Genomic DNA, 12,500 nt, shown 5'->3' on the forward strand with positions numbered 1-12,500 from the left:
CACTGTTACATATTTACAGTTGCATATTCACTGCACTGCATTTGAGTTTCACATATAAAATCTTTCACATCAGAGCTCATGGGTACTTGTGGTGAAACTCGCATAGCCAGGATTGTAGTTCTGGACATTGGAAGGGAAAAAAAAATGCAACCTAATGATTTCACAGCAATTACTGATAATTATCCATAAATTGCTAATTACTAAAAGAACGCTAACAGAATGGAGGGCCGCTAAAACTGTGAAAATGGACATGAAAACTGTTTGAGTGATATTTGGCATTTCATGCTATTCCAATGATTTACTGACCACTAACACCATAACCAGCCTTACAGCGGCTTAGAGAACGCATTTCTTTTGCAGCCTTGCGGCTCAAACCAGCAGCCTTGCACTAGAAATGCACGTTTCTCTGCCGCTGTAAGGCTGGTTTGAGTTCAATGTGTAAAGCAGCTCTGTTTGCAATGAATTTGGCCCTTTAATGGTGAAAAAAAGAGAAAATCATCTTCTGCACTGCTGCAGTCAGCTCACTGGAATGTGTGGAGAGCGTAAAACGGCAGTGCTGGGTAAACAGGTTTGATTTAGCATGTCTCTGCTAGGTCATTCCAGAACGTTCCTCTTCCTGGCCGTCACCAGAGGAGCATTAAGCAACATGAAGCTCTGGATGGAACAACACAAATCTGTCTAATATTTACGGCCTTGCTCAGCCAGACCGCTGCTAATCCTGGAAACATATTTCAGTTCATTTTTATTGAACACGTTCATCAAGCTATTTGTAGTTAAACTCATCAACTCCATCTCAAAACGTCCAAATGAAAACCATTTTTCTCTGTGGTATCTAGGCAGATACAGCTGAGCGAGCTCTCCCATTGGTTAGGACTTCAGGAGTTGGTCTGAAGGCCTTACACGTTTGATTACCTACCAACATAATTGTTACTTCCTAATCACACTTCGGAAGTAATTTAGTAAGAAAAGATGGTCCCGCTACTCTTTCTGGAAGTTCTACATACATCACTAACTGTGAGTTTGAGCTGTAGTCTAAACGTTTACGGTTAGTTGTTAGGAATGTACAACAGCAGCAGCAGCTCTAGGCCAGAACTCTTTACTGAGTCACCCTAACACTGATGAATACAGGCTCAGATACATGACAATGAATCGTCATGACAATGAATCGTCATGAATCTTCATGATAATGAATCTTCAGACTAAACTCATAGAATGACTTATAAGCCTTAAACGTCCATGTTTATTCTAGAACAGACCAAAATGTGCATCAGTATTTGCATTAAACTGATAGTGGGAATAAACTCATATCAGCATGATTTTACTATAATATCAGCAAATAAAGGGAAATTACATAATAAAGTTGATAGAAAAATGTCACATTTAAGTGTGCTCTGTGTAGAGGTTGTGTCACCTGTGACTGACAACTCGCAGGTGTTGAACGCGAGTTGGGGAAGGGATGCGTTAACCGTGTCTCGGGAGTGGGGTGGAGGGGTGGGGGGGTGAGTTAACCATGTTTCAGAGGGTGTTAGCTGTAACTCAGTGGTGATGTGTTAAGTGTCTCGGGAGGGTGGGGTTGGGCGGGGGCACTAACTGTAACCTGGGGGGGTTGGTACCTGTGACTTGAGGGGTGCCTTACTTGTGTCTTGGGGGTCCCTTTTGTGGGGTGAGGGGCTGGTGGCAGTGTGTTACTTGTGATTTGGTTGTTCGTGCGCTGCCCGTGAATTAGGTGTGCGTTACCTGTATTGGGCATGGGATACACGTGAATTGGCTGTGCACTACATGTATTGGGGGTGCAGTACCCGTGAATCAGGTGTGCGCTACCTGTGAATCAGGTGTGCATTACCTGTGTTCTCAGGCATGGAGGCCTGGTCTGTATTTCTCTCCTTCTTGAACACAATGTTCCCAAACTGCAACACAGCTGATACCACTTTCAGCATCGCTGCAGACACAGACACATTCGTTTATTATCTCTGTAAAATCTGTACATACATAGTAGATATAAAGAACAAGGAGAAAGGTAACAATTATTAAGGTTTTAATGGAGAAGATATACAGAATGCAGAAATTATTCAGTTCAAGTACAATTCACCAGGAACAGGTGGAGCTAAACTGCTCCATGCTCAACAGGCAGACAGATGCACATGCAAAGATTTGAGTGACATTACAAAGACAACAGATTAAAATCATCAGTTTATACAGACCAGAGACTGAAACACTAAACCAAACTCCACGATACAGGACCTTAAAGCCAGACTAACTTCTCCATCACTCATCTCTAACTGTATGACTGAACAGTTCAGGAATGCATGTGTACACACACACACACACACACACACACACACACACACACACACACACACACACTTACACAAAATCTCATCATGCGAAAAGCTCATGATGTGCATGGCTTCCATAGTCTCCTGGAAGTTGTCCTTGTCCTGTTGGCCGGGAATAGGAATGTTGCCGTTGGAGAGGAAACGGTAGTTATTGAAGCCCTCCAGGAGGAGATCGGCTGCCAAAGAGAAAAAAAAGACATTAATCATCTAAGCTTGCACTTCTCCTGACTTCCGTCAGCCACGATAAACTTTAAAGACAAGCATTCAGAGTCAGGAGATGCAGAAAACTCCGACTCCAGTCCAGCTGAAATGTTCAGCCTTAAAATGCCCAGTAATTAGAGCTGAAGACCCGGACTGCAAGAATGAAGAGATGCTGATTCAGCTGCATAAACTCTGGAACGTTAGAAATAATTGTAATGGATTACAGCAGGATTCAATAGTATTCAAGGATTCAAGTAATTTTCAAAAAGGCTCTTAAAAACCCTGGTGTGTTTTTGTCCATCATCCATTATTATGCAAATAATTAAATCATCAATGCAGCCTAAACGCAACATTTATTTCTGTTAGCATCCTACAGCAAAGCACTGCATCACCGGTTCAACAGAATTCATCGTTTTGCCCACAAAAATCCACTTCATACATCAGGAGGCTTTGCCTAGTCTTTAAATTTGAAAACCTCATTTTGTAGTGACTCTAATCCAGGCACATTTTGTACTGAAATTTATTGAATATGAAATCTGAGATCATGTCTGTGTAGCATGTAATGAACAATGTCATGTGGTATTTCTGGGGCACAAAGGCACACAGTCATGTCGGAATCATTTGCAGTTAAAAAAAAAAAAAAAAAAAAGTAAAAAAACAAACGTTAAAAAAAAAACAAAAAAACCCTAATAAATCCTTTATTTTGAGGCAGTTAGGGGGAAAAAAACCACCAGCAGTGGGACAGTGTTTTTTTTTTTTTTTTAATAAATAAATATTTTTATTTCAGGTTATAAAAAGTTCAGCCTCAAAAAAAAAAAAAAAAAAAAAAAAAAAAAAAAAAAAAAAAAAGTGGTAAAAGTTGCCAATGTCAAATGCTAACAGCCAGCTGTTAACAGCTGTCAGTACCTTGGCAATGCTCTGACATGTCATTGCGAGTCTCAAACACAGCTTGTTTGCAGGTACCTCCGTCACAACGCTCTCTTCTAAGGTGCCGAGTTCTGAGACAGCTCAGGCAGACAACGGTTTCAGGTTCAGACGGCCAACGATGCGTTAAATCCTCCTCTAAAGGATCTTCACAGATTTGATTGGCTCTGAGGTCAGAGGTTCACCACTTTAGAGACTCTCTGCTCTGCAATCCTTTAACATCAGCTGAGGACCGAGCGGCTTCTCAGCTCTGGAAGGGTGTAGACCGTGCGAGTCTACAATGGAGCATATAAAGGAGATGAAACTCACAGCGCAGATGTTCTCCCGCTCCAGCCAGCAGCTGGTAGAAGATGTGGAAGGTTCTCTCGTCTTTGGCCTGCCGGATCGCTCTGGACTTCTCTAGCAGATCTGATCAAAACAGCTTCAGGATCAAACTGACATTTTAACCTACAGAGAACATCATCACCATCATTCTCCTCTTCTGCCAAGTGAATTACAGAGGTATGTAAATTATCAGATGGTAAACAAACAAAAGGATAACTACATGGATGGATAGACAAAAATTGATGGATGGATAGATAAATAGAAACCTGATAGAAAAGTAAACTGAAGGATGGAAGTACATAATTAAACATACTGTGGATAAATAGGTGGACAGAAACGTTTGGGTGAAAAAACGAATGGCGGTTTATGTGAACAGATACATGGATAATGGATGGATGGACAGACAGACAGACAATATACACAGACATAAATGGATGGAGGGAGGGATCTAGGGTATACAGATGGGTGATAGACACAAATGGATAAACAGATGAATGAATAAATAAAGGAACAGTGGGAGACAGACAAATGGATTCAATGAGTAAATAAAAAATAAACTGATAAATGACTGTTTACTGGGACAGAAGAAGTTGTTTGAGAATTAAATTGGGTATTTTTGTTCTCAGGAGCTTCAGCTCTTTTTTTCCCTGCTTCTAAAACAGCACATGATCAGATACCATAAGAGTGACAGAGTTTACTGAAAGGATACAGGTCTCGATGTTGGCCCCCACAATGTAACCCGTGACATCAAAGTTGATGCGGATGAACTTGCCCTGAGCGAAGAGACGGAGACAGAAGTTCAGGCTGAAGCTCAATCATGATGACCATCGTCACCACCGACATCATTACAACAGAAAAATACAAGCACATGAGATGAATGTAATTCAGTCTCATCTCTGTCATGAGTTCAAACCACAGCCGAATATTTTAATCAGATTCAGACTCCACAGTGAGCTTAACGCTATAAGCAAGCTCACGTCATTGTGGTGCACATGATCATCTACAGGGAGACCCAGATAACCTTAAACAGGAGAACCAGCAAAAGATGAAGCAGAACGTAAAGCAGAAGAAGCAGGAAGTTCTGTAAAAGAAATATGGCAGAAGAAGCAGAATGTAAAGCAGAAGCAGGACATAAAGGAGCAGATGATGGAGAAGCAGCAGCAGCAGCAGCAAAAGATACAGAAGCAAGGTGAAGCAGAAGGAGCAGAAAACGAAGCAGAATGAGGGAGAAGACAGAGAAGCAGAAGGGGCAGAAGATGGAGGATCAGAAAGAACAGAAGATGGAGAAGTAGAACGAGGGAGAAGATGGAGGATCAGAAAGGGCAGAAGATGAAGTAGAATGAGGGAGAAGACAAAAGCAGAAGGGGCAGAAGATGGAGAAGCACAAAGATCAGAAGATGGAGGATCAGAAGGAGCAGAAGATGGAGAAGTAGAATGAGGGACAAGATAGAAGCAGAAGGGGCAGAAGATGGAGAAGCACAAAGAACAGAAGATGGAGAAGTAGAACGAGGGAGAAGATAGAGAAGCAGAAGGGGCAGAAGATGGAGAAGCACAAAGAACAGAAGATGGAGGATCAGAAGGGGCAGAAGATGGAGAAGTAGAACGAGGGAGAAGATAGAGAAGCAGAAGGGCAGAAGATGGAGGATCAGAAGGAGCAGAAGATGGAGGATCAGAAGGAGCAGAAGATGGAGGATCAGAAGGAGCAGAAGATGGACAGAAGACTGAGCCCAGTCAAAGCTGCTGTTTTCAGCTGACTATTAAACACAGATGCACTGAGGCTACTGTGGATATTAAAATATTTAAGAAAGCATTTTAGACAGAACTGAAGAAATGGGCTCAAGACTAGCATCACAAACTCAAACAACTTACGAAGCGAGACGAGTTGTCGTTCTTCACCGTCTTGGCGTTTCCGAAGGACTCCAAAATGGGGTTAGCCTGCAGCAGCTGCCTCTCCAGCTCCCCCTGGTGGAAGAACAGTAATAGGTTAAAGGGATCGGCTCAGTCGGTCACTGGTGTTAATCTGCAGTTTCTGATGTGTTTATTCTGTCTGTTCACGTCAAGAAAAAAAAAAAACCACAATGCCCAGTTTATTCAGAGAAATCTGGACCCTATTTTAAAACTCATTGAGATGTTGTGGGGCTGCACTGTAGAAAAGCTGGAAAATGCAACCACTGTGGAGTGTGGACCCCCACACGAACACAGAGAGCTCATACCACCCCGTTCACACACTACACTGACTGCCTGGATCTTTGAGAGATTTTAAAGCTCTGCTGCTGGTTTTTAAAGCTCTGAAGGACCTTAAAGCTCCTGTATTCTGTCCGTTTATGATCTTAGATCTACAGATACTGCAGTAACATGGAGAGACTCCGTTATTCTGCCTCTAAACTGTGGAGCTCAGTTCACCTTTTATTAGACAGTCAAGCTCAAAGCTCGCTTTTAATAAACATCTGAAAATGCAGCTCCTTGTTAAACCTCTGTGTCTTTTTAGTGTTTATCCTTTTAATCTGATCTGTTTATTGTGTGATTTTAAATTAATACTCACAGCTGAGCTGTTGAGCATCAGCTGTAAGGTACTGTGAAGTACTTTAAGCTGCTAACGGCAAGAAAAGTACTCTAAAATGAAATATTATTAATACTATTTTTATTAAGATCACGAGAGGAAAGAAGTGCTCTTAATAATAATTATTATTTAGTAGTAGTAGCAGCAGCAGTAGCAGTAGTAATAGTAGCAGTAGCAATAGTAGCAGTAGTAGTAGTAGCAGCAGTAGTAACAGTAGTAGTAGCAATAGTAGCAGCAGTAGCAGTAGTAGCAGTAGTAATAGTAGCAGTAGCAATAGTAGCAGCAGTAGTAACAGTAGTAGTAGCAATAGTAGCAGCAGTAGTAACAGTAGTAGTAGCAGTAGTAGTATAGTAGTAGTAATAGTAGCAGTAGCAATAGTAGCAGTAGCAATAGTAGCAGCAGTAGTAGCAGTAGTAATAGTAGCAGTAGCAATAGTAGCAGTAGCAATAGTAGCAGTAGCAATAGTAGCAGTAGCAATAGTAGCAGTAGCAAATGTAGCAGCAGTAGTAACAGTAGTAGTAACAGTAGTAGTAGCAGTAGTAGTATAGTAGTAGCAGTAGCAATAGTAGCAGTAGTAGCAGTAGTAGCAGCAGTAGTAACTAGTAGTAGCAGTAGTAGTATAGTAGTAGTAATAGTAGTAGTAATAGTAGTAGCAGCAGTAATAGCAGCAGTAATAGCAGCAGTAATAGCAGCAGTAATAGCAGTAGTAATAGCAGTAGTAATAGCAGTAGTAATAGCAGCAGTAATAGCAGTAGTAATAGCAGTAGTAATAGCAGCAGTAATAGTAGTAGTAGTAGTAGTAATAATAGTAGTAGCAATAGTAGCAGCAGTAGCAATAGTAGCAGTAGCAATAGTAGCAGTAGCAATAGTAGCAGCAGTAGTAACAGTAGTAGTAGCAATAGTAGCAGCAGTAGTAACAGTAGTAGTATAGTAGTAGTAATAGTAGCAGTAGCAATAGTAGCAGCAGTAGTAGCAGTAGTAGTAGCAGTAGTAGTAGCAGTAGTAGTAGCAGCAATAGCAGTAGTAGCAGTAGTAATAGTAGCAGTAGTAATAGTAGCAGTAGCAATAGTAGCAGTAGCAATAGTAGCAGTAGCAAAAGTAGCAGCAGTAGTAACAGTAGTAGTAACAGTAGTAGTAGCAGTAGTAGTATAGTAGTAGCAATAGTAGCAGTAGCAATAGTAGCAGTAGCAATAGTAGCAGTAGCAATAGTAGCAGTAGTAGCAGCAGTAGTAACTAGTAGTAGCAGTAGTAGTATAGTAGTAGTAATAGTAGTAGTAATAGTAGTAGCAGCAGTAATAGCAGCAGTAATAGCAGCAGTAATAGTAGTAATAATAGTAGTAGTAATAGTAGTAATAGTAGTAGTAGTAGTAATAGTAGTAGCAGCAGTAGTAGTAATAATACAGGGTGATTCAAATGGATTAATCTGATTTCTAAGCACCATATTTTTACAACTGTGAGGCACCTAGTAACCAATCACATACCACTTTGAGGGGGGGGCATAGACTTCCTGACCGTCTGAAGACCGCTCCCTTCAGAGAACCACCTCGCCGGCAGTGATCCTCCAACAGCTCTGAGCATTTATCGCTGATTATTCCACAACACTGGACGAACTCGTTGAAAGAGCACGAGCGCGGTGACGCCCGACATGCTCAGTGGAGTAGGGGATGAATCTGACTACAGTGTTGTTGTCCACACAGCTGGAGGAGGTCAAACCGAGCACTGGTAGAATTTAGAATACACTGCACTGCTCTGTAGTGATTTACATTACATACCAATCAGGTTCATCTTTCTGAATCACCTTGTAATAGAATTATTATCCTTATTTATTCTTATTGTACATTTGATTTTCACTTTTTTAATCCATGACTGGCTCAGCTACACTGGAAATGAGGGTCTCCCTTAAATCTACTCCGACTTTAAATAAGGGTTGATTAATATTACTGTACTACATAATACACCAGACCACAAACAGGAGCCACGTTCTGACATTTATGTTTAAGAAGGCCTTCGGGACAAGTGTTTAGGATAAACAGAAAAAAGTTTAATCATCTGTTTTCAACTCCGCTAACGCTATTAGCCTAGCCACATCATATGTCCTTATACTGCCGTGAAACTTCCAGGTGGAAAATAGTGAAGCTGTGAAGAGTCAGTCAAGTTTTCCGTTTCCATTCCAGTACAGTGTAAAATGAGTTTGAACGATGTTTAGTGTTTTTTTTGCCCTTTTTGGCAGCAGCAAGTCAAAATTTGGACTTTGTACCTCCAAGTAATGAAGGACTCAACATCTGATGTACAGCATAAAATAAAATAAGTCATACGAGACAGCAGTGCGTCCTGCTATGATGTGTGGTTTGGAGACTGTGGCTCTGTCTAAAAGACAGGAGGCTGAGCTGGAGGTGGCGGAGATGAAGATGCTGAGATCTTCGTTGGGAGTGACAAGGCTGGACAAGATTAGAAATGAGCAGATCAGAGGGACAGTGAAGGTGGAGCAGTTTGGAGATAAAGCCAGAGAGGCCAGGTTGAGATGGTTTGGACATGTGTTGAGGAGGAATAGTGGATATATTGGGCAAAGAATGTTGGAGATGGAGCTGCCAGGTAGAAGGAGAAGAGGAAGACCTCAGAGAAGGTTTATGCATGTAGTGAAGGTGGACATGGAGATGGTTGGTGTGAAAGTAGAGGAGGCAGTAGATAGGGCAAGATGGAGGCAGATGATCCGCTGTGGCGACCCCTAAAGGGAGCAGCCGAAAGAAGAAGAAGCAGAAGAAGCAGCAGAAGAAGCAGCAGAAGCAGAAGAAGCAGAAGAAGCAGAAGCAGAAGAAGCAGAAGCAGAAGAAGCAGAAGAAGAAGAAGAAGAAGAAGAAGCAGAAGAAGCAGAAGAAGAAGAAGCAGAAGAAGAAGAAGCAGAAGAAGAAGAAGCAGAAGAAGCAGAAGCAGAAGAAGCAGAAGCAGAAGAAGCAGAAGCAGAAGAAGAAGCAGAAGCAGAAGAAGAAGAAGCAGAAGAAGAAGAAGCAGAAGAAGAAGCAGAAGAAGAAGAAGCAGAAGAAGAAGAAGAAGCAGAAGAAGAAGAAGAAGCAGAAGAAGAAGAAGCAGAAGAAGCAGAAGAAGCAGAAGAAGCAGAAGAAGCAGAAGAAGCAGAAGAAGAAGAAGAAGCAGAAGAAGAAGAAGAAGCAGAAGAAGAAGAAGAAGAAGCAGAAGAAGAAGAAGAAGCAGAAGAAGCAGAAGAAGAAGAAGAAGAAGCAGAATCAGAAGAAGCAGAAGCAGAAGAAGAAGAAGAAGCAGAATCAGAAGAAGCAGAAGCAGAAGAAGAAGCAGAAGAAGCAGAAGAAGAAGCAGAAGAAGAAGATACGATGAGCTATTAAGTGAATTTTGTGATAAGACACCAGGACGGGATTTTAAAAACATTGGGCCTCGTTCTCGAACTTCTTGTAATAAGAAATTTCTTCCTAAAACCCAGTTTAGATGAAGATTCTGCCATTCAACCATGCTTTCCTTTCTGGGATTTGTTCTTGGCTAAGAACAGAATCTACACACAGAAAGGTGAGAACAGTTCTGCACTTTAACAACATCTCATGAATCTGATGTAGACTTTTCTTGGGGCCTCTCTCAAGAACACACTTAAGACCAAATATTAGGGAATGAGGCCCAGTGGCAGGAATGAGCTTCCATAGCTTAGTCACACTTTCCTTAAGCGTTTTTAAAAGACGTAAAGCAGCTGCTGTACACACGCCATCCAAAACAGCTGGAGTTTTCATCTTCACAGGTTTCCCAAAGCGGCCCAACAACATCTTAACTACATCTAAACATCTAACATCTAAACCAGGCCTGAATTTCTCTGAACTGTGGGTCTACTTTTCCGGTTGTATGGATCAGTTGTGCTCCTTTAAGAGAACAAACATCAAAAACACATGAGTGATTCTTTCTTTTAGACTAACAGTGTGAAACCAAGAGACAACCCAAATGGTTTTGAGAAGCGTATAAAGAAAGCTGTGTGAATAAGTGTAAAATGGCGCGACGGTCCCCGAGTGGACATTTCCTGGTCTATTCAAACCAAACCTGCAGTTTTATGAAAAACAGCAGCAGGTTCCACAGCTACCGACCAATGAAAAAGCTGCATGCAGGAACCTGGACAGGACTGTGGGCCTAAGGCAGCACAAGAACCAGTATTATTGAGTGAGGAGGAAAAAAGAATTTTTCAAGAACCAAGTGAGTCACCCTGTAAAGCCTGAAATAATCTTTTAAAAAAGTCAGAGGCGAGTTTCACACCACGTCCTTTTGCAGAACCTTTACGTATTAACACTACAAACAGACTCAAAAAGAGTCGTTTAGGCCTCAAATGATCTCAATCAACATTATACTGATGATGATTATGCTGATGTCAATAGTAGATTATTCATTCACATCCTCAGAAGACGCGTCCTTCACCAAGTTTGGCTTAAAAAAAACTCTGTCAGATTCATCCACTTGTGTGGGTCCGACAAAGTTAGTGCTCAATATGTGCAATTACATATTTCCACCAGAGAGGTCTCCAAATCCACGAATCCTACACTGTGGGGCTTTAAAATCAACCACTCCACACTGAGGCATATTTAATACTTAGGAGATTTCAGTTCATTAGAAAAAAAACAACTGACAGATACTTGGGGTAAATCAGACAAATTGGATTCTTTCATTGAAATTTTTCTATTTAATTTCCTTTTCCATTTAATTTGCTTTAATTGTCCTTCCCCAGGCTCAGCCTGGCTGCTCTTTCACAGCTACTGTTATAAGGCTGGACAAGATCTCCAGAATGCTGGTAAAAATCCCTTTAAACCTAATGAGAAACTGTAGAACAGACTCGGTTTATATCACAATACCTACATTTAGAGTCGGTTATTCATTCAGTCTAATGAGAAACTGTAGAACAGACTCGGTTTATATCACAATACCTACATTTAGAGTCGGTTATTCATTCAGTCTAATGAGAAACTGTAGAACAGACTCGGTTTATATCACAATACCTACATTTAGAGTCAGTTATTCATTCAGTCTAATGAGAAACTGTAGAACAGACTCAGTTTATATCACAATACCTACATTTAGAGTCGGTTATTCATTCAGTCTAATGAGAAACTGTAGAACAGACTCGGTTTATATCACAATACCTACATTTAGAGCCAGTTATTCATTCAGCCTAATGAGAAACTGTAGAACAGACTCGGTTTATATCACAATACCTACATTTAGAGTCGGTTATTCATTCAGTCTAATGAGAAACTGGACCAAAGCGTTGCTGCAAACATCACTGAAATGTGAGCTTTTGCACAGAACTCTTCAATGCTACGCCTTCATCTGCATTTCAGTGAAACCCTCCCAGTCTAACTGACCCTCAGAAGAGCAGATGATCCAGATAGAGTAAAAATAAACTGTCCTACAAACCCAGTTAAAGCCTTAAACTACAGGATTTACAGGATCACATCTACAGTGAGTGGATGCACACTTAACACTTAAGAGACTACAGTCTTACTGGGGGGTGGGTTTCCTCCAATAGTCGACTACGGAGGAGTTCAAACTTCTGAACAGTCGCAAAATGAATCCAAAGTTATGATTCTTATTAATTAATGTTTTAAAGGTGCAGTGTTTAAGATTGGGGGGGGGGGGGGGGGGGGCTAATAGCAGAAATGCAACTTAGTAAACAAAACCATTAGTGTATAAATCACCTATAACTACGAATCTGCGTTCTTCACTTAGAAAGAGCCCTTCACATCTACAAAGGGAGCGGCTCCTCTTCAACAGAGGCCTCCATGCTCAGTCCGATTCAGTGTGATCCAAGTTGAGTCAAAGCAATCTGCAGAACCCAGTCAGACAGTTTGAGATGCCCAGTCTGTTTATGATCCATTAGGACTTTAGATGTCGTGTACAGAACCCACGGCTCTAGTTTCCGTCTCTCTTGCTTCAATGACGGTGTGAACTCAAGCTGCACGACTCTGATCACCAACAGTGACAAAACCCTCTGATCAGCAGATCAGATGCACCCAAGAGTCGTCTGATCGCGAGCGAGTGAGTGAAGAGGAGCAGCAGACGTTTGTGTGATCACGCCGCTCCGGCTCCACTCCGGGTTTTCTGTTTTTCGCTTCTCGCTCACATGTCGGAGAAACCGCTCCGCGTGATCCAATTAAGAA

General features: G+C 41.4%; 1 protein-coding gene across 8 annotated transcripts in view; it reads right to left on the bottom strand.

Moving 5' to 3' along the window:
* myh10 (myosin, heavy chain 10, non-muscle) overlaps nt 1–12,500 on the bottom strand; it is a 107,089-nt gene that overhangs the window by 44,912 nt on the left and 49,677 nt on the right. For all 8 annotated transcript variants that reach the window (XM_037536364.1, XM_037536363.1, XM_037536362.1 and 5 more), the window contains 5 exons: nt 5,655–5,747; nt 4,495–4,558; nt 3,771–3,869; nt 2,369–2,512; nt 1,844–1,939 (listed from right to left, as the gene is read on the bottom strand). In XM_037536364.1, coding sequence (XP_037392261.1) covers nt 1,844–1,939; nt 2,369–2,512; nt 3,771–3,869; nt 4,495–4,558; nt 5,655–5,747 — 496 coding nt within the window. The remainder of the gene's footprint in view (nt 1–1,843; nt 1,940–2,368; nt 2,513–3,770; nt 3,870–4,494; nt 4,559–5,654; nt 5,748–12,500) is intronic.

This window comes from Pygocentrus nattereri, chromosome 30 (genome assembly GCF_015220715.1).
Source record: "Pygocentrus nattereri isolate fPygNat1 chromosome 30, fPygNat1.pri, whole genome shotgun sequence".
Classification (NCBI taxonomy): Eukaryota; Metazoa; Chordata; class Actinopteri; order Characiformes; family Serrasalmidae; genus Pygocentrus; species Pygocentrus nattereri.